This window comes from Talpa europaea (assembly GCF_964194135.1).
Source record: "Talpa europaea genome assembly, chromosome: 13".
NCBI lineage: Eukaryota > Metazoa > Chordata > Mammalia > Eulipotyphla > Talpidae > Talpa > Talpa europaea.
The window spans coordinates 56,211,429-56,236,262 of record NC_140080.1 but is presented as its reverse complement, the minus strand read 5'-3'; the positions used below and the strand labels follow the sequence as shown (position 1 = coordinate 56,236,262).

The following is a 24,834-nucleotide window of genomic DNA, read 5'->3' as shown; positions in this document are numbered from 1 at the left end:
TATTTCATATAAGAAAACAAGTTCATAGGGTTTTAAGATCTGTGTGGAGGGAAAAAATTAATAAGCAAATAAAGGATTGCATGCCTTGAAATAAAAGTTAAAAGAAACACTATTTCAGACAAAGGAAGGCTTACTTTTAAAAGGCTCTTTCAAGTGATTTGAGTCTCCACTTTGGCTGGGCTGCAATCATTACAGTGTAATTAACTGTAGATAAGAGTTAGACATTTTGTGCCAGTGATGGTCTGAGAGGCGATGGCTGGGAGATGAAGCCATGTGTGAGCGACTCTGTAACAGGGATTATCTCAGGATGGGAAGTTGGATGGTGAGGTTTGGAGTAATGAAAATGTGTGAGATTTTGGGAAATCTGAGAGCCACAAAAGGAATGCAAACACTTAGAAAGCCGGGACAGCTGAAATGGAGCATGTTTCCTGAAATAGACCAGGGTAGGCTGGTGTGATTCTGTTAGCAGTTCCAGATTACAGAGATTTGGAAAGAAAACTCAGGTACCTATGGTTGAGGTGGGATTTAAAGCCAAGTTCTATTTTGTCAGGAACAAAAAATGTTGGGAGAAAGGACTCAGGTATCTGATTAGTTAAAAATAAAGTCAATATAGGCAAGGGAGAGCAGTGAATAAATTTGTGGGACTCAATAACAGATTTATATTTGCAAGGCTACCCTCTCTGTGGCTGCTGTTTTTTTTTCCCCACGCACAGGGTTTTTCAATGAAAGCAACCAGGTAAGTGAGGACACTTGGCTATGGTTGAGCGGAGAATGTACCTGGCCTTTCCGGAGCTTGAGGGGGAAGGCTAAATATGAGGAGGGGAAACTAGGGATTTTATATTTATGGAATCATCTGACATATATGAAATAATCTCAAAGGGCTGGAATTGAGACTATGTAATTCTATTTTAATGTATCCGCAGTCCTATAAAAAACAGGCATTATAATGTCCATTTTACTGTTGCAAAACTGAGACTCAAAAAGCTGAAATGACTTGCCCAAGGGTCATAATAATGAGCAGGCATCTGAATTTATCTGACACTAGGCTTTTAATAATATCATTCTGCCTCTGATAAATGTATGTTGATTTAGTAAATCAACAAAGAAACTTAAAAAAATGGTGTGTATGCTCCCACTCAACTGTATTGTTTTTTAAATGTAACTATTGAAATAAGCACAAATATTATCTTGTCATGAATTTCTCTGCACTGATAAAGAAGATTTAAAATAATACCTAAAATATTTATGAAGTAAAACATTTGCTGTCTCACTGTTTTTTGGCTCTCTTGCCAGCTGTTGTGATCAGTTACAGCTGGACGTTTTGGGAGAATCAGAAAACTTGCAGAATAGCTACACCTTTTAAGGATGGCTTTTGAGTCTACAAACACCCCAATGCTTTTTTTATGCCTTTTCTTCTTTGTTCTTTTTAGCATTTGTAAGAAGCCTTCACCCTGGATTTCAAGTTCTTGCCTATAGATGGCTTTAATGTATTGGCCTTCTAAGCACTTTTAGTGAGCTCTCAGATTCCCTACTCACTCGGCTCCTTTGCATCTTCTTTGCAGCTGGGAGAACTGCTTTTCTGCTCCACACAGCTTTCAACTTGACAAATGCGACTTGGCATAAATGTCCCTGTAGCCTTTTTAGTTTGCTCTTCTCATAGCAAAAGCAGAAAAAAAGAGCAAGAATAGGAAAATTACAATTACGTGATGTGCAGATCCCAAGGTCTGATTGGTGTTTTCCAATCAGATTTCCCTGGCAACCATGATTTCTAACCCCCCTTGAAGCCCGAAGGTGATATAAAACTTAATTTGCTTGAGATTGCTTAGAAATTACCTTTTAAGGGCAAGAGTAAATACCTACCTCTTTCTAAAAAGGCTCGCAGTCTTTGCCACATCTCCCTTCAAATAACACTTTTAAACATTCTTGAACAGAACTTGTAAACAGTGCTGTGCGCTGGTAATCTCTGACTGTGGCCCTACGGAGTTATTCTCACCCATCGACATTTATAAGGATCTGTAGGGTACACAGTACCATAGCAGGTGCCAGGTACATACACCAAAAGCATTTCATAAAACAGTCTCTGGTCTCAAAGGGGTTTACAAGTTTTAAGTGGATCAGGCAAATCTGGGGGGATGGATGAAGAAAAAGGGTAAAAATAGCTTTAATGCAAATCATACTGAGTTGAGTATTAAATTTCAGGACCTCTGCATTACCTACTGGGTTTATGGTTTGTTCTTATAAATCTCCTTCCCTGGAGGTAAAATTGTTCCTTAAGAATTGAATGTGTGTGCATGGAGTGCATGGATGCCATTGAGAAATGGCGCTGCAGGAGCAGGGCAGAGAGGAAAGTTCTGTGACCCTCAAAGGAGGGGAGGGATCCACAGGCCTTTAGGGGTATGGTAGAAAATGTTACTGAGGTGGTGGTTGACATCAAAGGAGGCACTGTTTTTGGAGAAGATGCCCTTGGGATTAATTAAGATACTATACTCCAGTTTGATGTGAAGTTAGGTGAGGAGAATGAATTTTACTAAATGTCCATTCTGTATTTTGACTCTAGTGGACATTTGTGGGTTCTCTGCTCTCATTCCATATCATGTTCTTTTAGTTACATTTCTGTGATTCTGCTTTGGGGAAACCTTTTCCCCACTCAAGATTCACATGTTTCAGGAGTAGCGCAGGGACAAGCTCAGTCAATCAGCATGTTATATTCTCCAGCTGCTTGCTTGGGCTGTGAATCAATTATGTGTCAGGACTATTCAATCAGCAAACATCTCTGAAACTTTGCTCGATGCTGGAACAGATATTTTCCTCTCTCATTCAGTATATCCACAGGGAAGCAAATCAACCTTAGGACCTACGACACAAACATCTCATATAATACAACAGCCCAATGCTGTTATTAATCCCATTGTGAAGATGAGAAAATTGAGTCTTAGTGCTATTAAATAACTTGCACTAAATCTTACAGCTAAAAAGTCATAGTTGAGAGGCAGTTGTATCTCGTTCAAATGTCTATTCTCTCTTCATTACACCGTATATCTGTCTCTAAGCTTTAAAACAGTAATTTTCTATTGAACATAAAACTCAAGAGTTATATTGCTGGGTGATGCATGCTATAACATTTTGAAAACTGTAACAAGTAGTGATGAGTGGAAAAACCAAAAAGCTTTAAAAAGCAATGTTCACAGAATGTCACCATTCAGTGGTTATAGTTGGGTACCAGTTTTAGTGAAATATAAGAAAGGACATACATGTCCTAAAAGATCATAAGATAAAAACAAAAAAAAGTTTAGGTATAAAGTTTAGGTATTAGATATTCAATAAATATATTTCAATTAGTTATATAATTTAGAGTCCTTTCTTGGTTTTTAATGCAACTATTTCTAACATTACTTACTAGGATATTGGAGGTATACCTGTTGGCTTGGAGTGACAAAGTGAGCCATTATATGTTTCCCATTATGGTTGTAATTGCATGGTAGTGTCTGTCCACCATGTCCCCTGTGGTTAGTAACTGTAATTCCAAAAACTGAATTCCCTTCCTGGTGTTCAGAAACAGAGATATGGGTAGAAGTCTAGTGATGTTTCTCTTGCCATCAACAGAAACTCAGATATAGAAATATCATTCATTGAAACTGAATTTTGGGGTTACTAAAATATTAAAAACTTTTGGCATGTCTGAGATCCCGCTAATTATCAAATGACTATGAATACTGATCTTTTCCTTTAGACCTTAAATCTGATATTGATATAAAAATAAAATAGTATGGGCATTTTCAAAATGCTAACGAATATGGATCTTTTTCCTTAGAACTGAAGTCTGACAATATTACGAATAAATGATATGGCTTAGAGTATATAAAATAACAGTATAAAATACCAAGTCAATCATTTCCAGTATTAACAGTTGATTTAAAAATTAGGAATTCTGAAGTAAATTTCAGGAATTTTTTTTCTTTATTTGATCATTAGTTTGGGGATACCAGTTTCTCATATGAGGTTATAAATTACTATACTTGTGAATCATTAACTTGCTATTTGGCATTTATAAAAAAATAGATAAGAAGAGATATGACTCAAAATTTCCTACTTTTCAACACTATCATCTGGTTACTATTACAGTTTTGACTTTTTATTCCAAGTTACACTCACAAAACCTAAAAGTATACTGCAAGTAAGTCAAAATAGAATCTTTCCTTCAAAAATTCCATTCACTTAAATTCAACAAGGTCATCATCTTTCAAATTTGTGAATCTAGTTCTTGTTCTTCATTTACAAAGAAACCCAAATAATATTTCAGGTGTAATACTAAATTCCACTTTATTATTGAGGATTTCAACCCACTTCCTCTGGGCAGCATGATTTTTTAGAACTAACAGTTGTCACACACTCATGCTCACAGATGAGTGTGATCACTATGTAAACCAGTATTTACCAACTAGCTTAAAAATCCTATTAAAAGGAAATGCCCCAACAGGATTCAAGGTAATGTTTCTTGACCATACTTTATAATGGTATACTATTAGTGGCTAATTAAGCTGAAGTTAAAAGTATCACTTCTTTTTCCAGGATGTTGTGAAGACATCCATTTGTTTATTCAATGGATACTTATTAAACATTATGATTTACATATGGGGATACAGTAATATATTAACAGAAGTAACATCTGTTTCCATGAGGAAGTCAGCCATTAATAAAATAAGATGTATACATTTGTTGGTGGCCTGTGCCAGGGGAACGAGAAGTCAAGGCTGGAAGAGTAGAGTGTGTGTGGAATGTGTGTGGAAAGCCACATTGAGAAGGTGACCTCATCAAATGGGGGAGGGTTAAGCCTTCGGATCTGTAGGAAGAGTGATCAAGAAGGAAAAGAGAGTGAGAGGGTCCTGAGCAGAGACACGCCCACAATGCTGACATGCCCACAATGCAGGTGATGGAACAGAATGGGAGGAGATGGAAGGTGAGCACAGAGTGATGACAGACCAGTGTGGCATCCTGATCAAGAGCACTTTGTCGGCCACAGGGACTGTAGCTTTTACTCAGAGTGGGATGGGAATAGATTCAGAGTTTTGATGAGAGATGTGACATATTTTGGCTTTAGAGGATCACTTAGGTTGCTGAGTTGAGAATAATTAGCTAGGGATCAGGTAGAACGGGAAGTACCAACCAGGAGGCCAATGCAATAAGCCAGACTAGAATTGAGGGTGAGGAGTTGTGGTAGTGGCATCAGAAGAAGACTGGGAAGAGATTTCTTAATGATGATTCGGATGTGGGGATTGAGAGAAAGAGAGAATGAGGATGATTCCAAGGTTTCTGGACTGATGAACGGGGAGCCTGAATTCCCATTGCTGAGATGGGGAGCCTGAGGGAGGTACAGACCAGGAGGAGGTCAGTTGGGGACATATAAAGTTTGAGACAAGTGTTATGAGCTGTGCTCATTCAGGATCAGCAGATGGGGACCTAAGAAGGAACAGCCAAGCCCCTTTGAGAGGGATCAACAAGATATGTTGTCCTAGAAGCTAAATGAAGTAACGTTTTCAAGGAGGAAGGAATAATGAACTGTCACCGTGATTTTTTCGTGGTCTTAATCCCACTGGGACACTAAATCAGCAGCATTCATTTTACCTCTTTGTCATTAGCTGTTTCATATAAGAGTTTTCTGTTCATTAATTAGCTTTATCTTCCCAGCAAGATGCAAACTTCTTGAGAGTAAGGTTTTTTACCCCCTCTTTCTAGAGTGATAGCTTTTAATGAGTTTTTGACTACACTTCACAGTAAGAAATACATCTTACTTTGGAAATCAGTATATGTATATATACAGCTGAAAGAAAGACTCTGCATGTCACATACTCTATCTTCTATTGTAGTCCATTTAACTAAAAATAGTATTGACAGTGATCCACTGAATTGATTTCACTAAACACTAATGGTTGCAACTATTGATTTGAAAAACACTGCTTTTAGACCATCCAGCATAGAGCACCAACCACCACATGCCACGTTCTTTGTTAAGCAGAAACATTATTCATCTTTGTTTTTCCCTAAGTACCTTCTGTAAAGTAAATGCTTAATATGTGCTAGTTGATGAATAGCCTTGAGGCCCTAAAGTAATACTTCTTGAATTAAGCTCACTGGCCCTTAGTTATCTTTACTTTTACTGATTATACTTGTGTAGAAGCATATTTAACACCTATCTATCTTTAGAATGCTGGCAGACAGGAGTATGTTTTTGAATGGGTAGTTGAGAGTGAGAGTATGCACCAACCAGAGTTGGAGATACCCCACCAGATGCAGTGAGTCTACCAGTGGGGTCAGAAGCAAGCAAAAGCACGCAGCCTGATGGGGTTCAAAATAGTTCAAAAAGTTAAACTAAATCACTAACTAATTTAATGAAAAAAAAAAAGACTTCATTCACCTTAGAACAATCCTGTCTTTGATTCTAATTGATATGGTATTTGATGTCAATATGAAACATCTATCATTTAGGAACAAGGGGAAAAACTGCTAAATATCCATGACCTGAACAGATGACAAAAAATCATTAGTAGTAACAAGTATTAGCATTTTGAAGTGTCCAACTATAGCCATGGTGTGTAATTCAACCTAGACATTTAATTGAAGGAATCTTTAAAATAAGAGCCTGGAACATGGTGAACTCTCATCACAGGTTACATGGTATTTAAATTCTTCCCCACACAGCACACCTATAGTGGTGGCACAAAAGAAAATGTAGTTCACTGTGCAAAGTCTTATCAGGTAGTTCTTCACTTACAGGAAAGGAGCAGGTTACCTTAACATCTTTTAACCTTAGCATTCTTAAACTTACAATGAGGATCATATCACATAGTTTCAGGATTTACTGTAAGAATAAAAATGACATAAAACCACATACATAAAGGGCCTCCCCGGTGGCGCAACGGGTTGAGCGCAGCGCTGTGATGCTGTCTGCAGCCTCTGCAGCACAGGTTCAATTCCTGGCCGGCCAGGGAGATTCCCACATGGTGTGGTAGAGCTCTCCCTTTGTACCCGCTGCTCCCCTCAGCAATGCTTCTGGGTCCATCTGCCTGTTCTGCTCCCTGCTCTGTCTCTGGTGAATCCTCTTACTCTTCCGCACCTCTGGCCTGTACCCCAGCTCTTGTATAAAAATAAATAAATATTAAAAAAACCCCACATACATATAGTGTCTACTAAATTAAATCTTGTTTTTAGAATCAGAAGGTATCTTCATGTAGAAATTATGTCCTAAGTGGTGGTTAAGTTCTCTGTGGGGACAACTTCTACAGTGTATTTAATTAATAACAGAGTTGAACCCAGATGGAATATGCACCAGTTCTAAGGAATGTTGGGGTGGAAGGGTTGGGGTGGAGAAGATCAGTACACTGGAGGGCATTCCCAGAGCCCCATGCATAAGGATTGGTAGATCAGCCAGGGTGCTCAGAGCACAACAGATTCCTGTTAAGGATTGACTCATAAGATTGTGGTGAGAGGCAAAGGTGAAATCAGTAGGGCAGACCTGTAAAGTGGAAACCCTGGAAACTGCACCAAGCTGGAGCTGCTCCTGCAGCCTTGATGCTGACTTTCTTTCTTTCTTTTTTTTTTTTTTTATAAATTTTATTGTTATATTCCCCATACAATTGCAGCCCCCCCATTCTGACCCCAATCCCTCCCCTCCCGCACCCAACCCCCCTAAAAGTGTCTCTGGTTCATAGTTTTTTGTTGATTTTGATTTTCACTTTCTTATAGTTATTCATTTTCCTGGTCCCTTATTTAAGTTTTCTGGATTCCTGCTATGAGTGAGACCATCCGGTATTTTTCTTTTTCTTTTTGGCTTATTTCGCTGAGCATGATCCCTTCCAGCGCCATCCATGTTGCTGCAAATTGCATGTGTTTATCTTTTTTGAATGCTGAGTAATATTCCATGGTATATATGTACCACATCTTCTTAATCCAGTCATCTATTTTTGGGCATTTGGGTTGATTCCAAAGCTTAGCTATTGTAAACAGTGCTGCTATAAACATAGGGGTGCAGGTGTTCTTTGGAATTGATGTTTCTGTGTCCTTTGGGTAAATACCTAGGAGTGGAATTGCTGGATCATATGGAAGCTCTATGTTTAGTAGGTCCAGAAATCTCCACACAGCTCTCCATAGTGGTTGGACCAGTTTGCACTCCCACCAACAGTGCAGAAGAGTTCCTTTTTCTCCACACCCTCACCAACATTTGTTGTTGCTAGTTTTTTTAATATGTGCCATTCTCACTGGTGTGAGATGGTATCTCATGGTAGTTTTGATTTGCATTTCCCTGATGACAAGTGATGTTGAACATTTTTTCATATGCCTGTTGGCCATTTGCATTTCCTCTTCAGAGAAGTTTCTTTTTAGCTCTTCTGCCCATTTTTTGACTGGATTATTTTCTTTGCTGTTGTTGAGTCTCATCAGCTCTTTGCAGATTTTTGTGATCAGTCCTTTATCATTAGTGTTGGGTGCAAAAATGTTCTCCCAGTTGGTGGGGTTTCTCTTTGTTTTTGTTATTGTCTCTTTTGCTGTGCAAAAGCTCTTTAATTTGATGTAGTCCCAGATGTTTATCTTTGCCTTCACTATCACTGCTTTGGGTGATGTGTCTGTAAAGATGTCTTTGATGTGCAAATCCCGTAGTGTTTCGCCTATATTTCCTTCTATATATTTTATGGTTTCAGGTCTTATGTCTAGTTCTTTAATCCATTTTGAGTTGATTTTTGTGTATGGTGTGAGGTAGTGGTCAAGCTTCATTCTTTTGCATGTAGCGACCCAGTTTTCCCAGCACCATTTATTGAACAAACTTTCTTTGCTCCAATGCATAGTCTTTGCTCCTTTGTCAAAGATTAGTTGACCATAAATCTGTGGGTTTATTTCTGGATTTTCTATTCGATTCCATTGGTCTGTATGTCTGTTCTTGTTCCAATACCATGCAGTTTTGATGATTATGGCTTTGTAGTAGAGTTTGAAGTCTGGGAGTGTGATGCCTCCATTCCCTTCTTTTTTTTTCAGGAGAGCTTTGGCTATTCGGGGTTTTTGGTGATTCCATGTGAATTTCATCAATAATTGTTCTATTTCTTTGAAGAATGACATTGAAATTTTGATTGGAATAGCATTGAATCTGTATATTGCTTTTGGAAGGATGGCCATTTTAATAATGTTTATTCTTCTAATCCATGAGCAGGGGATGTCTCTCCATTTCTTTGTGTCTTCTTCTATTTCTTTTAACAGTGTTTTATAGTTTTCTTTGTATAGGTCCTTACCTCTTTTGTTAGATTTATTCCCAAATATTTGATTTTTTTTGTTTCAATAACAAAAGGGATGGTTTTTTGATTTCTTCTTCTTCAGATTTATTGTTTGTGTATAGGAAGGCTACTGACTTTTGCGTGTTGATTTTGTATCCTGCCACTTTACTGAACTGATTGATGAGTTGAATTAGCTTTTCTGTGGAGATTTTGGGGTTCTCTATGTATATTATCATATCATCTGCAAATAGTGATAGTTTGACTTCTTATTTTCCTATTTAGATTCCTTGGATGTCTTTCTCTTGTCTTATTGCCCTGGCTAGGACTTCCAGTATTATATTGAAAAGCAGTGGTGAGAGTGGACATCCTTGTCTTGTTCCAGATCTTAATGGAATTGCTTTCAGCTTTTCACCATTGAGAATGATACTGGCTGTTGGCTTGTCATAGATGGCCTTTATGATGTTGAGGTATGTTCCTTGTATCACAAGAATTTCAAGGGCTTTTATCATGAATGGGTGTTGCACTTTGTCGAAAGCTTTCTCAGCATCTAATGATATTATCATATGGTTTTTATATTTCTTTTTGTTGATGTGTTGGATAACGTTGATTGATTTTCGGATGTTAAACCATCCTTGTGTCCCTGGAATGAATCCTACTTGGTCGTGGTGAATTATCTTATGGATACATTGTTGGATTCTGATGGCTAAAATTTTATTGAGGATATTTGCATCAGTGTTCATTAGGGAGATTGGCCTGTAGTTTTCCTTTTTTGTGTTGTCCTTGTTCGGTTTTGGTATTAGTGTAATGTTGGCTTCATAGAACGTGTTTGGTATTGTCCCTTCCTTCTCAATTTTTTGGAAGAGTTTGTGAAGGATAGGCACTAATTCGTCTCTGAATGTTTGGTAGAATTCATTTGTAAATCCATCAGGTCCTGGGCTTTTGTTTTTGGGGAGGTTTTTGATTACCATTTCAATTTCGCTAATTGTAATTGGTCTGTTTAGGTGTTCTATTTCTTCTTTATCTAGCTTTGGGTGATTGTAGAGTTGTAGGAATTTGTTCATCTCCTCTAGATTGTTGAACTTGTTTCCATATAACTGTTCATAGTAGTTACTGATTATTCTTTTGATTTCTGCTGTGTTCGTTGTGATTTCTCCTCTTTCATTGATGATCCTGTTTATTTGTGCTTTCTCCCTTATTTCCTTTGTGAGCCTGGCTAGGGGTTTGTCTATTTTATTGATTTTTTCAAAGAACCAGCTCTTGGTTTCATTGATCTTTTGGATTGTTTTTTTAGTTTCAATTTCATTTATTTCTGCTTTGGTTTTTATTATTTCTTTTCTTCTACTGGTTTTGGGGTTTTTTTGTTGTTCTTTTTCTAGATCTTTGAGCTTCGAGATTAGGTTGTTTCTTTGAGTTCTTTCTTGTTTCTTGATGTGAGCTTCTATTGCTATATATTTTCCTCTTATTACTGCTTTTGCTACATCCCATACATTTAGGATATTGGTGTCCTCCTTGTCGTTCAATTCAAAGAATTTTTTAATTTCTTCTTTGATCTCCTCATTGGTCCAGTGGTCTTCCAGTAGTGTGGTTTTTAATCTCCATGAGGTAGGAAAGTTCCTTGCCTTCTTTTTATGGTTTATTTCTAGTTTGATGCCTTCATTGTCAGAAAAGATGGTTGATATGATTTCAATCTTGGTGTATCTGTTGATGTTTGTCTTGTGCCCCAGTATGTGATCGATCCTGGAGAATGATCCGTGTGCGCTTGAGAAAAATGTGTACTCCGTTTTTTTGGCGTTTAGTGTTCTATAGATGTCTGTTAAGCCCAATTGCTCTAGGTCCTTATTTAGAGCTTTAGTTTCTTTACTTATTTTTTGTCTTGTTGATCTATCCATTGTTGATAGTGGTGTGTTGAAGTCTCCCACTACGTATTTGTTTTCTCTGATGTCTGTTTTCAGAGAGGACAACAGTTGTCTGATATATTTTGGTGCTCCTTCGTTTGGTGAGTATATGTTAATGAGTGTTATTTCTTCTTGAAGTATTGTCCCCTTGATCATAAAGTAGTGACCATTGGGGTCTCTTTTTATCTTTTTGAGTTTGAAATCTGTTTTATCTGATATAAGTATAGCTGTTCCTGCTTTCTTTTTTGGTCCATTTGCTTGTAGGATTGTTTTCCATCCTTTAACTTTGAGCCTATTTTTATCTTTTGTCACTAAATGTGTTTCCTGGAGGTAGCAAAAGGTTGGGTTTTGTTTCTTAATCCAGGCTGCAACTCTGTGTCTTTTTATTGAAGAGTTTAGTCCATTTACATTTAGAGTTAATATTGATATGTTAACATCTGTATTTGCCATTGTGTTTGTCTTTCCTTTGATTTTATTTATTTATTCTTTTAATAACTTTTTTTTTTGGCCTTCTTTCATTGTTATTCGTCCCTCTGAGGTTCTGGCTTTAGGACTCCTTGTAGTATTTTTTGGAGTGGGGGTTTAGTTGCAATGAAATTCCGGAGTTTCTCTTTGTCTGGGAAGGTCCATATTCTTTCTTCAAAGAGGAAGGAGAGCTTTGCGGGATAGAGTATTCTTGGTTGGCATCTGTTTTCTTGGAGTCTGTTGACTATGTCCCTCCACTCTCTCCTTGCCCGTAGTGTTTCTTCGGAGAAGTCTGATGTCAGCCTGATTGGCTTTCCTTTGAATGTTATCTGTTTCTTCCCTCTTGCCAGCTTCATTATTTTTTCCTTGTCCTGGATTCTTGGGAGCTTTACTATTATGTGTCTTGCTGTATTTTTCCTTTCGTCGTGGAAGTTTGGTGTTCTTCTTGCTTCTTGTATATCAATTTTCAGCTCCTTCTTCACATTTGGGAAGTTCTCTTCAATTATCTCTTTGAATATTTCCTCTGTTCCTACATCTCTCTCCTCTCCTTCTGGTATTCCTATAACTCTTATATTTCCTTTCCTCATGGAGTCAGTTAGTTCCCGAAGTCTTTCTTCATTCTTTTTCCTTCGTACTTCTCTTTCCTTTTCTGTTTTGGTTCTTTTTATTTCTGTGTCTTCAAGAGTACTTATTCGTTCTTCCATTTCATCAATTCTGCTTTCATTGCTTTTCCCAAAATTCTTTAGTTCTTCCATTAATCCTTTGATCTCCTGCATTTCTTTTACTTCCCTCTTTAGGGACTCAATTTCATTCTTCTGATCGTTGATTATTTTTCCCTTATCATTGTTTTCCTTTATGACTTCTGTCAGTTTTTTAATCACGGCAATTTTAAATTCTCTTTCTGGAAGGCTCAGAAGTTCTTCCAAGTTACTGTCGTTGCAATCTGGGGGCTGTTTTTCTTTTTGTGGTGTGCTTTTTCTCTGGAGAGTTGCTAGGTTGCGTGTGGTTCTTCTCCTCCCTACTGTCTGTTTTCTAATTTGCCGTATGCGTTGGGACACTGTGTTGTTGGGACTGGCCGGCATCTTGGGTGAGCTTCTCTGCTCCCCTCTGGTTCCTCCAGGAGTCATCTGTCAGTTTCAAGCAGTCTTTACTGGAGAAAGGTCCCTGTTCTAAAATGCCGATGTGGGGACACACTCCCCTGTGCGCCTGGTCTGCCCCAGCGGTGGGTTCCTGCTCCCCCTCTGGGCTTGGACTGCAGGCCAGAGGGGGTCTGGCGTGGGCGAACTTCCCCCGCTCACCTCTGGCTCCTGAGGAAGCCTTCTGCAGGTAGTCTTTACTGAAGAAATGTCCCTGTTCTAAAATGGTGATGTGGGACACACTCCCTGCGCGTCCGGTCTCAGGCACACTCTTCTGCGTGCCTGGTCTGCCCCGGCTGTGGGTGCTCACTCTCCCTGTGGGCTCAGACTACTTGTTCGGAAGGGGCCCGGTGTGGGCTAACTCCCCAGCTGGCCACTAGCTCCTTCAGGAGCCTCTGCTGGCTTCAAGTCGCTAGGTGGCGCCAGAGATCTCTCCTAGAGCCCTTGGGGAGCTGATTTTCCACCCCGTGGGACAGGGAGCAGAGCGGGGATGGTAGGGTACACCTCAACGGCTTTGGGGTGCTGTGTCTGCCTTGTGCCCCACCGTCGTGGGGAAACCACGCCCCTAATTTCGTGCCCCGGGTCTCAGTTCCAAAGCCCTCAGTTTCAGGACGTGGGCTGTAGCCCAGATCAGTGGTGTGGGAATGGCGCCTTTTGAATCCCGCTCCCCTGCCTGGGCGCCTTGTTTCTGCTCACTCAGGGAGGGCCTCCGCGCGTCTCCCCGCAAGCCTAGGTTGCAGGCGCGGGGACCTGGGCAGCTGCGATCCGATCCGGATCCGCGTTTTCCGATCCGGATCCGCGTTTGCTTTTCAACCGCACTTCTTTTCAGCGCGATCCACGCAGCTTTTCCGCGCAATCCCGAACCGCGTCTGCTTTTCCAGTGCGCTGCTTTCCGCGCAAGCTTACCGGGTGGCCCGAGGCTGTGTGCTGGTGCTGGCCTCCTCCTGGGGGGCGGGGCTCTCTTTAATGGCGCCTGGAGCTCACCTCTGCGACGGATCCTGCAGGGTTCTCCACAGCTCCCGTTCACGGGGTGTGGTGGCTGCAATAGTTCCTTTCCACTCACTGTCCCGCTTGCTGCGTCCTTTGTTCTTGTTGGCCGTTTTGGTTTGTTGTTTCCCTCCTCTCTGCCGGTCGGAGAGTGCCGACTTTGTGGGTGGGGGAGGGGAGCAGGGTTTTGCGCTTTCCTCCCTTCTGGTCCTCTTTTATGGCAACTTTCTTCTTCGGGCAGTTTGCTGGAGTCGTCCGTTTATCTTCCGTGTCCCAGTTCTCACTGGGACCTGCCGCTTTTCCTCCCTATTAACTTTTTTTAATGGGAGATCTTACTCGCAGCGTCTCCTCGACGCCATGTTGCTCCGCCCCCCTCCTTTCTTTTTTTTTAACTTTTTTTTTCTTTTCACGATTTATTTATTTATTTATACAAGCACTGGGTACAGTTAGAAGTGTCGGAGGGTGAGAGAATTCACCAGAGTCAGAGAGGAGAGCAGAGCAGGCAGACTGATGAAGTACACTGCTGAGGGGAGCAGCGGGCAGCAGGAGAGGTCTGCGCGCCATGTGGGACCCTCGCCCAGCAGCCGGGGATTGAACCAGCGCTGCAGAGGCTGCGGGCAGCTTCGCAACCCAGCGCTCAACCTCTGCGCCACTGGGGAGGCCCTTGAGGCTGACTTTCTACTTAGGCATGCCTCAACTTGGTTCTTAGAACTTTCAACTGATTGAATAAGGCTGGCCTACATTATCAAGGCTAATAGCCTTTATTTAGAGTTAACTGATAGTAAACATTGTCCATATACCTCCAAAATTCCCTCAGTGTGACACCTAGATTAGTGTTTGATTAACAATCGGCCACTCTTGCCTAGTTAGGCGTCCGCAGTTAACTAACATCACAGTTGGGAACTTGAACAGCAGGTTCTGGGAAACTGAGTGTAAGAATCCAAGAGATAGAGACACTTTGATATACAGGTTCTCTTCAGTCACGAGCTGTATGTGCTCCATTCGTTCTGTAAGGACTTCATTTGGCAATGAACCTTCAGTGCACTGGCCTTGCACCCAGTGCCCAGCAGAGTGCCTGGCACATCAATGGACTTGACAGGGTCTTGGGTCTTAAGAGTAAGGGAATCATTTATGAACTTTTGGCTTCCTGTTGACAAGTGAACATGAAAATCTAGTCCTAGTCACCTGAAACACCACACCACATAGCATAAACAGGAATTTCACCCAACCGGTCTGTTAAGTCTTTCTACATTCTGAAAGACCAAGAATTCTATAATGACCTACCTCAATAAAATGAATATGGAACTAACCTAGAATAAAAAAGATTTATTCTAACAACATGCACATACTACTAATGTAATACATAACATGATTTTAAAACCATTTGCTTATAAATCTATCTCACCTATGAATCTGTAAACAATTTGAGGGAAGGGATGATGTCACTCATCTCATAGAAACTGTCTTATTCAAAGAAAGTGAAAATCAAAATCAACAAAAAACTATGAACCAGAGACACTTTTTGGGCGGTGGGGGGCGGGAGGGGAGGGATTGGGGTCAGAATGGGGGGATTGCAATTGTATGGGGAATATAAAAACAAAATTTATTATTTAAAAAAAAATAAACAAAGGGGGCGGAGCAACATGGCGGCGAGGAGACGCTGCGAGTAAGATCTCCCATTAAAAAAAGTTAATAGGGAGGAAAAGCGGCAGGTCCCAGTGAGAACTGGGACACGGAAGATAAACGGACGACTCCAGCAAACTGCCCGAAGAAGAAAGTTGCCATAAAAGAGGACTAGAAGGGAGGGAAGCGCAGAACCCTGCTCCCCTCCCCCGCCCACAGAGGCTGCACTCTCCAACCCGCAGAGAGGAGGAAGACAACAAACCAAAACGGCCAACAAGAACAACCGACGCAGCAAGCGGGACTGTGAGTGGAAAGGAACTATTGCAGCCACCACACCCCGTGAACGGGAGCTGAGGCGAACCCTGCAGGATTCGCCGCGGCGGTGAGCGAACGGCTCCGGGCGCCATTAAAGAAGAACAAAGACCCCAGGAGACGCTCACACAGCCCGGGCTGCAGGTAAGCTTGCGCGGAAAAGCGGTGCGCTCGGCGCGCTTGAAAAGCAAGTGCAGAACTGGATCGCGGCTGCCCAGGTCCCCACACCTGCGACCTAGGCTTGCGGGGAGACGCGCGGAGGTCCTCACTGAGGTGAAGGTCCCTCCCTGAGTAAGCAGGAACCAGGCACCCAGGCACGGGAGCGGTGCAAAAGGCACCATTCCCGCGCCACTGAACTGGGCTACAGCCCGCATCCTGGACCTGAGGGCTTTGAACTGAGACCCGGGGCACGAAATTTCGGGGCGTGGGTTCTCCACGACGGTGGGGCACAAGACAGACACAGCACCCCAAAGCTGTTGAGGTGTACCCTACCATTCCTGCTCTGTTCCCTGTCCCACGGGGTGGGGGGAGGCGAAAAACAGCCCCCCAAGGACAATAGGAGAGATCTCTGGCGCCACCTAGCGACCAGGAAAAAAAAGTCACTAACACCCCAAAGAACAGGAAATTTCTTAAGACTGCTTGAAAAAGGCAGAAGGGTTCTGGAGGACCCAGTGGCCAGCCGGGAAGTTATTCCACTCCAGGCCCCTTCCGACCAGCAGTCTGAGCCCACAGAGGGAGCAGGCACCCACGTCCGGGGCAGACCGGGTGCGCAGAAGAGTGTGCCTGAAACCGAAGGCACAGGGACTGCATCCCACTTCGCCATTTTAGAACAGGGACATTTCTTCAGTAAAAACTGCCTAAAACCAGCAGAAACCTCCCCCAGAAGACAGAGATGGCTCCTGGAAGAGCCAGAGGGGAGCAGAGAAGTTCACCCAAAATGCCAGTCAGTCCGAGCAACACAGTGTCCCAACGCATACGACAAATTAGAAAACAGACAGTAGGGAGTAGAAGAACCACACGCAACCTAAAAACTCCTCAGGAAAGAAGCACACCACAAAAAGAAAACCACTCCCCAGATTGCAACGACAGCAACTTGGAAGAACTTCTGAGCCTTCCAGAAAGAGAATTTAAAATTGCCATGATTAAAAAAGTGATAGATCAGAAGAAGGAAATTGAGTCCCTAAAGAGGGAAGTAAAAGAAATGCAGGAGATAAAAGAATTAATGGAGGAACTAAAGAACTCTGGGAAAAGCAAGGAAAGCAGAATAGATGAAATGGAAGAACGAATAAGTTCTCTTGAAGACACAGAAATAAAAAGAACCAAAACAGAAAAGGAAAGAGAAGTACGAAGGAAAAAGAACGAAGAAAGACTTCGGGAACTATCTGACTCCATGAGGAAAGGCAATATAAGAGTTATAGGAATTCCAGAAGGAGAGGAGAGAGATGTAGGCACAGAGAAAATATTCCAGGAGATAATTGAAGAGAATTTCCCAAATGCGAAGAAGGAGCTGAAAATTGATATACAAGAAGCAAGAAGAACACCAAACTTCCACGACGAAAGGAAAAACAGAGCAAGACACATAATAGTAAAGCTCCCAAGAATCCAGGACAAGGAAAAAATAATGAAGCTGACAAGAGGGAAGAAACAGATAACATTCAAAGGAAAACCAATCAGGCTGACATCAGACTTCTCTGAAGAAACACTACGGGCAAGGAGAGAGTGGAGGGACATAGTCAACAGACTCCAAGAAAACAGATGCCAACCAAGAATACTCTATCCCGCAAAGCTCTCTTTCCTCCATGAAGAAAGAATATGGACCTTCCCAGACAAAGAGAAACTCCGGAATTTCATTACGAATAAACCCCCACTCCAAAAAATACTACAAGGAATCCTAAAGCCAGAACCTCAGAGGGACGAATAACAACGAAAGAAGACTAAAAAAAAAAAAAAGTTATTAAAAGAATAAATAAAATCAAAGGAAAGACAAACATAATGGCAAATACAGATGCTAACATATCAATATTAACTCTAAATGTAAATGGACTAAACTCTTCAATAAAAAGACACAGAGTTGCAGCCTGGATTAAAAACAAAACCCAACCTTTTTCTGTCTCCAGGAAACATATTTAGCTACAAAAGATAAAAATAGGCTCAAAGTCAAAGGATGGAAAACAATCCTACAAGCAAATGGACCAAAAAAGAAAGCAGGAACTGCTATACTTATATCAGATAAAACAGACTTCAAACTCAAAAAGATAAAAAGAGACCCCAATGGTCACTACATTATGATTAAGGGGACAATACTTCAAGAAGAAATAACACTCATTAACATATACTCACCAAACGAAAGAGCACCAAAATATATCAGACAACTGTTGTCCTCTCTGAAAACAGACATCAGAGAAAACACATACGTAGTGGGAGACTTCAACACACCACTATCAACAATGGATAGATCAACAAGACAAAAAATAAGTAAAGAAACTAAAGCTCTAAATAAGGACCTAGAGCATTTGGGCTTAACAGAAATCTATAGAACACTAAACCCAAAAAAAACGGAGTACACATTTTTCTCAAGCGCACACGGATCATTCTCCAGGATCGATCACATACTGGGGCACAAGACAAACATCAACAGCTACACCAAGATTGAAATCATACCAACCATCTTTTCTGACCACGAAGGCATCAAACTAGAAATAAATCATAAAAAGAAGGCAAGGAACTATCCTACCTCATGGAGATTAAAAGCCACACTACTGGAAGACCACTGGACTAACGAGGAGATCAAAGAAGAAATTAAAAAATTCTTTGAATTGAATGACAAGGAGGACACCAATATCCTAAATGTATGGGATGCAGCAAAAGCAGTAATAAGAGGAAAATATATAGCAATAGAAGCTCACATCAAAAAACAAGAAAGAACTCAAAGAAACAACCTAATCTCGAAGCTCAAAGATCTAGAAAAAGAACAACAAAAAAAACCCCAAAACCAGTAGAAGAAAAGAAATAATAAAAACCAAAGCAGAAATAAATGAAATTGAAACTAAAAAAACAATCCAAAAGATCAATGAAACCAAGAGCTGGTTCTTTGAAAAAATAAATAAAATAGACAAACCCCTAGCCAGGCTCACAAAGGAAAAAAGGGAGAAAGCACAAATACACAGGATCATCAATGAAAGAGGAGAAATCACAACGGACACAGCAGAAATCAAAAGAATAATCAGTAACTACTATGAACAGTTATATGGAAACTAGTTCAACAATCTAGAGGAGATGGACAAATTCCTACAACTCTACAATCACCCAAAGCTAGATAAAGAAGAAATAGAACACCTAAACAGACCAATTACAATTAGCGAAATTGAAATGGTAATCAAAAACCTCCCCAAAAACAAAAGCCCAGGACCTGATAGATTTACAAATGAATTCTACCAAACATTCAGAGACGAATTAGTGCCTATCCTTCACAAACTCTTCCAAAAAATTGAGAAGGAAGGGACAATACCAAACACATTCTATGAAGCCAATATTACACTAATACCAAAACCGAATAAGGACAACACAAAAAAGGAAAACTATAGGCCAATCTCCCTAATGAACACTGATGCAAAAATCCTCAGTAAAATTTTAGCTATCAGAATCCAACAATGTATCCATAAGATAATTCACCACGACCAAGTTGGATTCATTCCAGGGGCACAAGGATGGTTCAACATCCGAAAATCAATCAACGTTATCCAACACATCAACAAAAAGAAATATAAAAACCATATGATAATATCAATAGATGCTGAGAAAGCTTTCGACAAAGTGCAACACCCATTCATGATAAAAGCCCTTGAAATTCTTGTGATACAAGGAACATACCTCAACATCATAAAGGCCATCTATGACAAGCCAACAGCCAGTATCATTCTCAATGGTGAAAAGCTGAAAGCATTTCCATTAAGATCTGGAACAAGACAAGGATGTCCACTCTCACCACTGCTTTTCAATATAATACTGGAAGTTCTAGCCAGAGCAATAAGACAAGAGAAAGACATCCAAGGAATCTAAATAGGAAAAGAAGAAGTCAAACTATCACTATTTGCAGATGATATGATAATATACATAGAGAACCCCAAAATCTCCACAGAAAAGCTAATTCAACTCATCAATCAGTTCAGTAAAGTGGTAAGATACAAAGTCAACACGCAAAAGTCAGTAGCCTTCCTATACACAAACAATAAATCTGAAGAAGAAGAAATAAAAAAAACCATCCCTTTTGTTATTGAAACAAAAAAATCAAATATTTGGGAATAAATCTAACAAAAGAGGTAAAGGACCTATACAAAGAAAACTATAAAACACTGTTAAAAGAAATAGAAGAAGACACAAAGAAATGGAGAGACATCCCCTGCTCATGGATTAGAAGAATAAACATTATTAAAATGGCCATCCTTCCAAAAGCAATATACAGATTCAATGCTATTCCAATCAAAATTTCAATGTCATTCTTCAAAGAAATAGAACAATTATTGATGAAATTCACATGGAATCACCAAAAACCCCGAATAGCCAAAGCTCTCCTGAAAAAAAAAGAAGGGAATGGAGGCATCACACTCCCAGACTTCAAACTCAACTACAAAGCCATAATCATCAAAACTGCATGGTATTGGAACAAGAACAGACATACAGACCAATGGAATCGAATAGAAAATCCAGAAATAAACCCACAGATTTATGGTCAACTAATCTTTGACAAAGGAGCAAAGACTATGCATTGGAGCAAAGAAAGTTTGTTCAATAAATGGTGCTGGGAAAACTGGGTCGCTACATGCAAAAGAATGAAGCTTGACCACTACCTCACACCATACACAAAAATCAACTCAAAATGGATTAAAGAACTAGACATAAGACCTGAAACCATAAAATACATAGAAGGAAATATAGGCGAAACACTACGGGATTTGCACATCAAAGACATCTTTACAGACACATCACCCAAAGCAGGGATAGTGAAGACAAAGATAAACAGCTGGGACTACATCAAATTAAAGAGCTTCTGTACAGCAAAAGAGACAATAACCAAAACAAAGAGAAACCCCACCAACTGGGAGAACATTTTTGCACCCAACGCTAATGATAAAGGACTGATCACAAAAATCTGCAAAGAGCTGATGAGACTCAACAACAGCAAAGAAAATAATCCAGTCAAAAAATGGGCAGAAGAGCTAAAATGAAACTTCTCTGAAGAGGAAATGCAAATGGCCAACAGGCATATGAAAAAATGTTCAACATCACTTGTCATCAGGGAAATGCAAATCAAAACTACCATGAGATACCATCTCACACCAGTGAGAATGGCACATATTAAAAAAACTAGCAACAACAAATGTTGGTGAGGGTGTGGAGAAAAAGGAACTCTTCTGCACTGTTGGTGGGAGTGCAAACTGGTCCAACCACTATGGAGAGCTGTGTGGAGATTTCTGGACCTACTAAACATAGAGCTTCCATATGATCTAGCAATTCCACTCCTAGGTATTTACCCAAAGGACACAGAAACATCAATTCCAAAGAGCACCTGCACCCCTATGTTTATAGCAGCACTGTTTACAATAGCTAAGCTTTGGAAACAACCCAAATGCCCAAAAATAGATGACTGGATCAAGAAGATGTGGTACATATATACCATGGAACATTACTCAGCATTCAAAAAAGATAAACACATGCAATTTGCAGCAACATGGATGGCGCTGGAAGGGATCATGCTCAGCGAAATAAGCCAGAAAGAAAAAGAAAAATACCGGATGGTCTCACTCATAGCAGGAATCTAGAAAACTTAAATAAGGGACCAGGAAAATGAATAACTATAAGAAAGTGAAAATCAAAATCAACAAACAACTATGAACCAGAGACACTTTTTGGGGGGTGGGGGGCGGGAGGGGAAGGATTGGGGTCAGAATGGGGCGTTTGCAATTGTATGGGGGAATATAAAAATAAAATTTATTATTTAAAAAAAATAAAAAAAAATAAACAATACAATTTATTGCTGAAAAAAAAAAAAGAAACTGGTCTTATTCATACCTGTATTCCCAGTTCTAAGCAGAATATTACATCAGATAAATAGAATTAAAATGAGATTAATAGCTAACAAAATCTTTTATTACATAGCTGAGTTATACCTGATTTGTTAATTAGTTGAAAAATAATAATGGGATCTTTAGTTCTGGATTTCCCAGAACTAAACCTAGCATCTAATTGCACAAGAAGGAGGGACCTCTTTTTTTTTTTTTAAGATTTTATTTATTTTTGCGTAGATGAATTGAAGTACATGCTAGAGGGTGCATGGAGAGAGGATTCACTAGAAACAGAGTGGGGAGCAGAACAGGCAAATCTACTGAGATACACTGCTGAGGGGAGCAATGGACAAGATAGGAGAGGTCTGCTGCCATATGAGGGTTAGCACCCTGGCCAGGCTGTTGTGATGGGCCTTAGCAGTGGTAGTGCACTGAGACTTAACCCTTAGGCTACCAGGGAAGCCCAGGAGGGACCTGTTTTGGTGAAATTACTGGGTGAAGAGGGTAAGAGCATGCTGGTGGGTTTGAGGGGCAGAGGCATAACCAGCATCTAGGGGCTAGGCTTTGATGACCTCCAGGGGATGCAGCTGGATATTTCTATAGTTTTCAGGGATCCATAACCACATATCTCTCACAGCAGGGTCAACTGAACCCCACAGGGCCCACAGAATCCCATCACTATTTCATGGCAAGATCGGTTAAGCAGAATTCTAAAATTGTTATTTCACTCAGTATATTCCAAAGCACAATTTATCAATCACTCATTTTTAGAAATGCTCTGTGAGACAGGGTTCAAAGACAGAAATTTAGGAGATGCTTTGTTGCACTGACCCTTAGAGAGTTGCCATCCATATTAGCATCCGAAGGATTCCAGGATGTCTGCCAATAAAGGAACCGAGTGTATTACTCAGTGTATCAAATTCAAGTCCTTTTCTTCACATGAACTTCTATTTATATTATGCATTGGCAAATGTCAACCCTTTCATTTACAAATTAAGAAAGGGACACCCAGAATATAAATTATAGTTTATATATGGCTAGTTAGTGGCAGAATTGGGCTAGAATTCAACTCTCTTCTCTCCTGGGTCTATGTGTTTTCATCTTCAACATATTGTAACTATCCACTGAACTCAACAATATTAAAAAATGCTTACCTATATGAAATTTTTTGAATAATTTGTAAAGCTGTTTTGGCCTTCCCGTGTGGACATGTAAAGGACAAAAGCAGATGATAGTTCCTATGTATAAAAAGGAAGAACATAACAAATCTCCGTCTTTTGTGTCAAGCCAATGCTATTATTTGTTTCATTCAAGAAATGTATACAAATGGCATTTAGTAATAAAGAATTGAAAATAGGTATGTGTAATACCTATGTGTAATAAAGAATTATGTAATAAAGAATTGAAAATAGGTATGTGCACTAGCACTTGCATTTTATATCATGAACCTAGACCATACCAACCTTTTATGGTGAAAACTGTAATGCATACAAAACTGAATAAAACTGAATGTCTTATTCAAGATAAATGATTCTCTTTGTGTTCAGAAGAACTTATACTACAGGAATTCACATTTCATTATTCCTTCTATCACCAAATATTGCCTGGAATTCAGTCTTCAGAAGTCTCTCTCTCACACATACATGATTGCACATGTACAGTTCATTTTCAATGTTGGTGTTTCTCCTTTTGCAGAAGTCAGGAATGACCTTAGACAGCGGCAATTCAGATGTATTTCAGTTGAGCAAGGTTTTTTTTTTTTGGACCTTTATTTCCTTTGTTACCTGTTTGGTAATGAGTCAAACTGACCTACTTCAGGTTTTTAAGCTTTCACACTTCCTGGTAACAATGCTGACTCTGCAATTCATGTATACCTCACTGCAGTTGAATGACTGAGCACTTAATCTCCCACTTGTTTACAATTGTTGGTGCAAAGTAAAAATGTCTGGTTTAATAGGAAGGCATTAAATTAAACTCAATTTATGATATCCCATTAGACATAAAGGAACTATTTTCTTATTTGAGACAGTTTTAGACAATAGCAGATGAAAACAAAACAAAATAAGCAGGTATGTTAGAATGTACACAGGGACCATTTTTTTTTTTAAAAGGACATAATTCTTAAATCAGAAAAAAATATGAAGTAGCTTTCTAGTTTCTATACACATCGATTAAATGTCAGTGGAAGAAAGTTGACAGAATACAGCAAGGGGGGGGTCATTGTGGGGTGGGAATAGGTGGGGAAAGGGGCATCTTGATGCTACAACCACCGAAGTAGAATGGGTAAGATGACATTTTCCCCCATATAACCAGCCATCTGGCAACTCAAATATCTTCCCTTGTTCTATCTAAGGTGCTCCTAGAGGTAAATTTTGAACTTATTTCAGTTGCAATAAATAAATGGGGCACCGAAGCAAGAGAAAGCCATAAGCGATTTTCCCTCTCTCTGTGTTTTTAGGGATGACTTTCTGAACAGAAATCCCATAAGCAACAGGTGATTTTTCTGCACAATTTTGTGGAAGGCAAAATTTTCTCAAATTTTCCGTGAATGGAGAAATACAGTTATTTGCTCAGTTTTGATATACAAATCATTGTTCCTTTTCTTCTGTTGCATGGTAACTTAAAGGAGACATAAAATTGTGTCCAGGTTATATTTGGGTATCACAAAATAGTTACATCAGAAGTTTCTAGTTACATCACAAGTTTCTTGCTCAATAAAAGTAGAGGGAAACTGGAGCACCTGTGCTTCTTCTCTTTTGGGAACATTATCATGGAATAATCCAGGAGGATTCAAGTCAGATGAAATTTTAATATTTATATTAAGGTAGTTGAGAATGTAGATTTACAAATGATAGTCTACCTCAGTGTAAAAATTCTATTATTGTATTAATTTAATCAACAATAATGATTCACAACCCATTTCTAAAGAAATGATGCTATAAGGGAAAATTTAAATATTTAAAAATAATATCTGCAATTTATTCAACAGATAAAGTGGAATAAAGATTTACTAGGGGATTCATTATGACAGTGCCTGCAAAATGTGATCATAAATCATTTTGCTTAAAATGTATTACTACTATGCTAGTTCCTTTAATAC

The 24,834-nt window shown here is 39.7% G+C and overlaps 1 protein-coding gene across 19 annotated transcripts in view; it reads right to left on the bottom strand.

Moving 5' to 3' along the window:
* The window catches only part of DLGAP1 (DLG associated protein 1), a gene marked incomplete at both ends in the record, with an annotated part of 338,395 nt that overhangs the window by 262,226 nt on the left and 51,335 nt on the right, over positions 1-24,834 (bottom strand). For 5 of the 19 annotated variants that reach the window (XM_084252593.1, XM_084252583.1, XM_084252594.1 and 2 more), the window contains one exon: positions 1,537-1,650. The exons of the other annotated variants lie outside the window; for them this stretch is intronic. In XM_084252593.1, the coding sequence (XP_084108719.1) occupies positions 1,537-1,650 (114 nt within the window). The remainder of the gene's footprint in view (positions 1-1,536; positions 1,651-24,834) is intronic. 19 annotated transcript variants of the gene reach the window in all.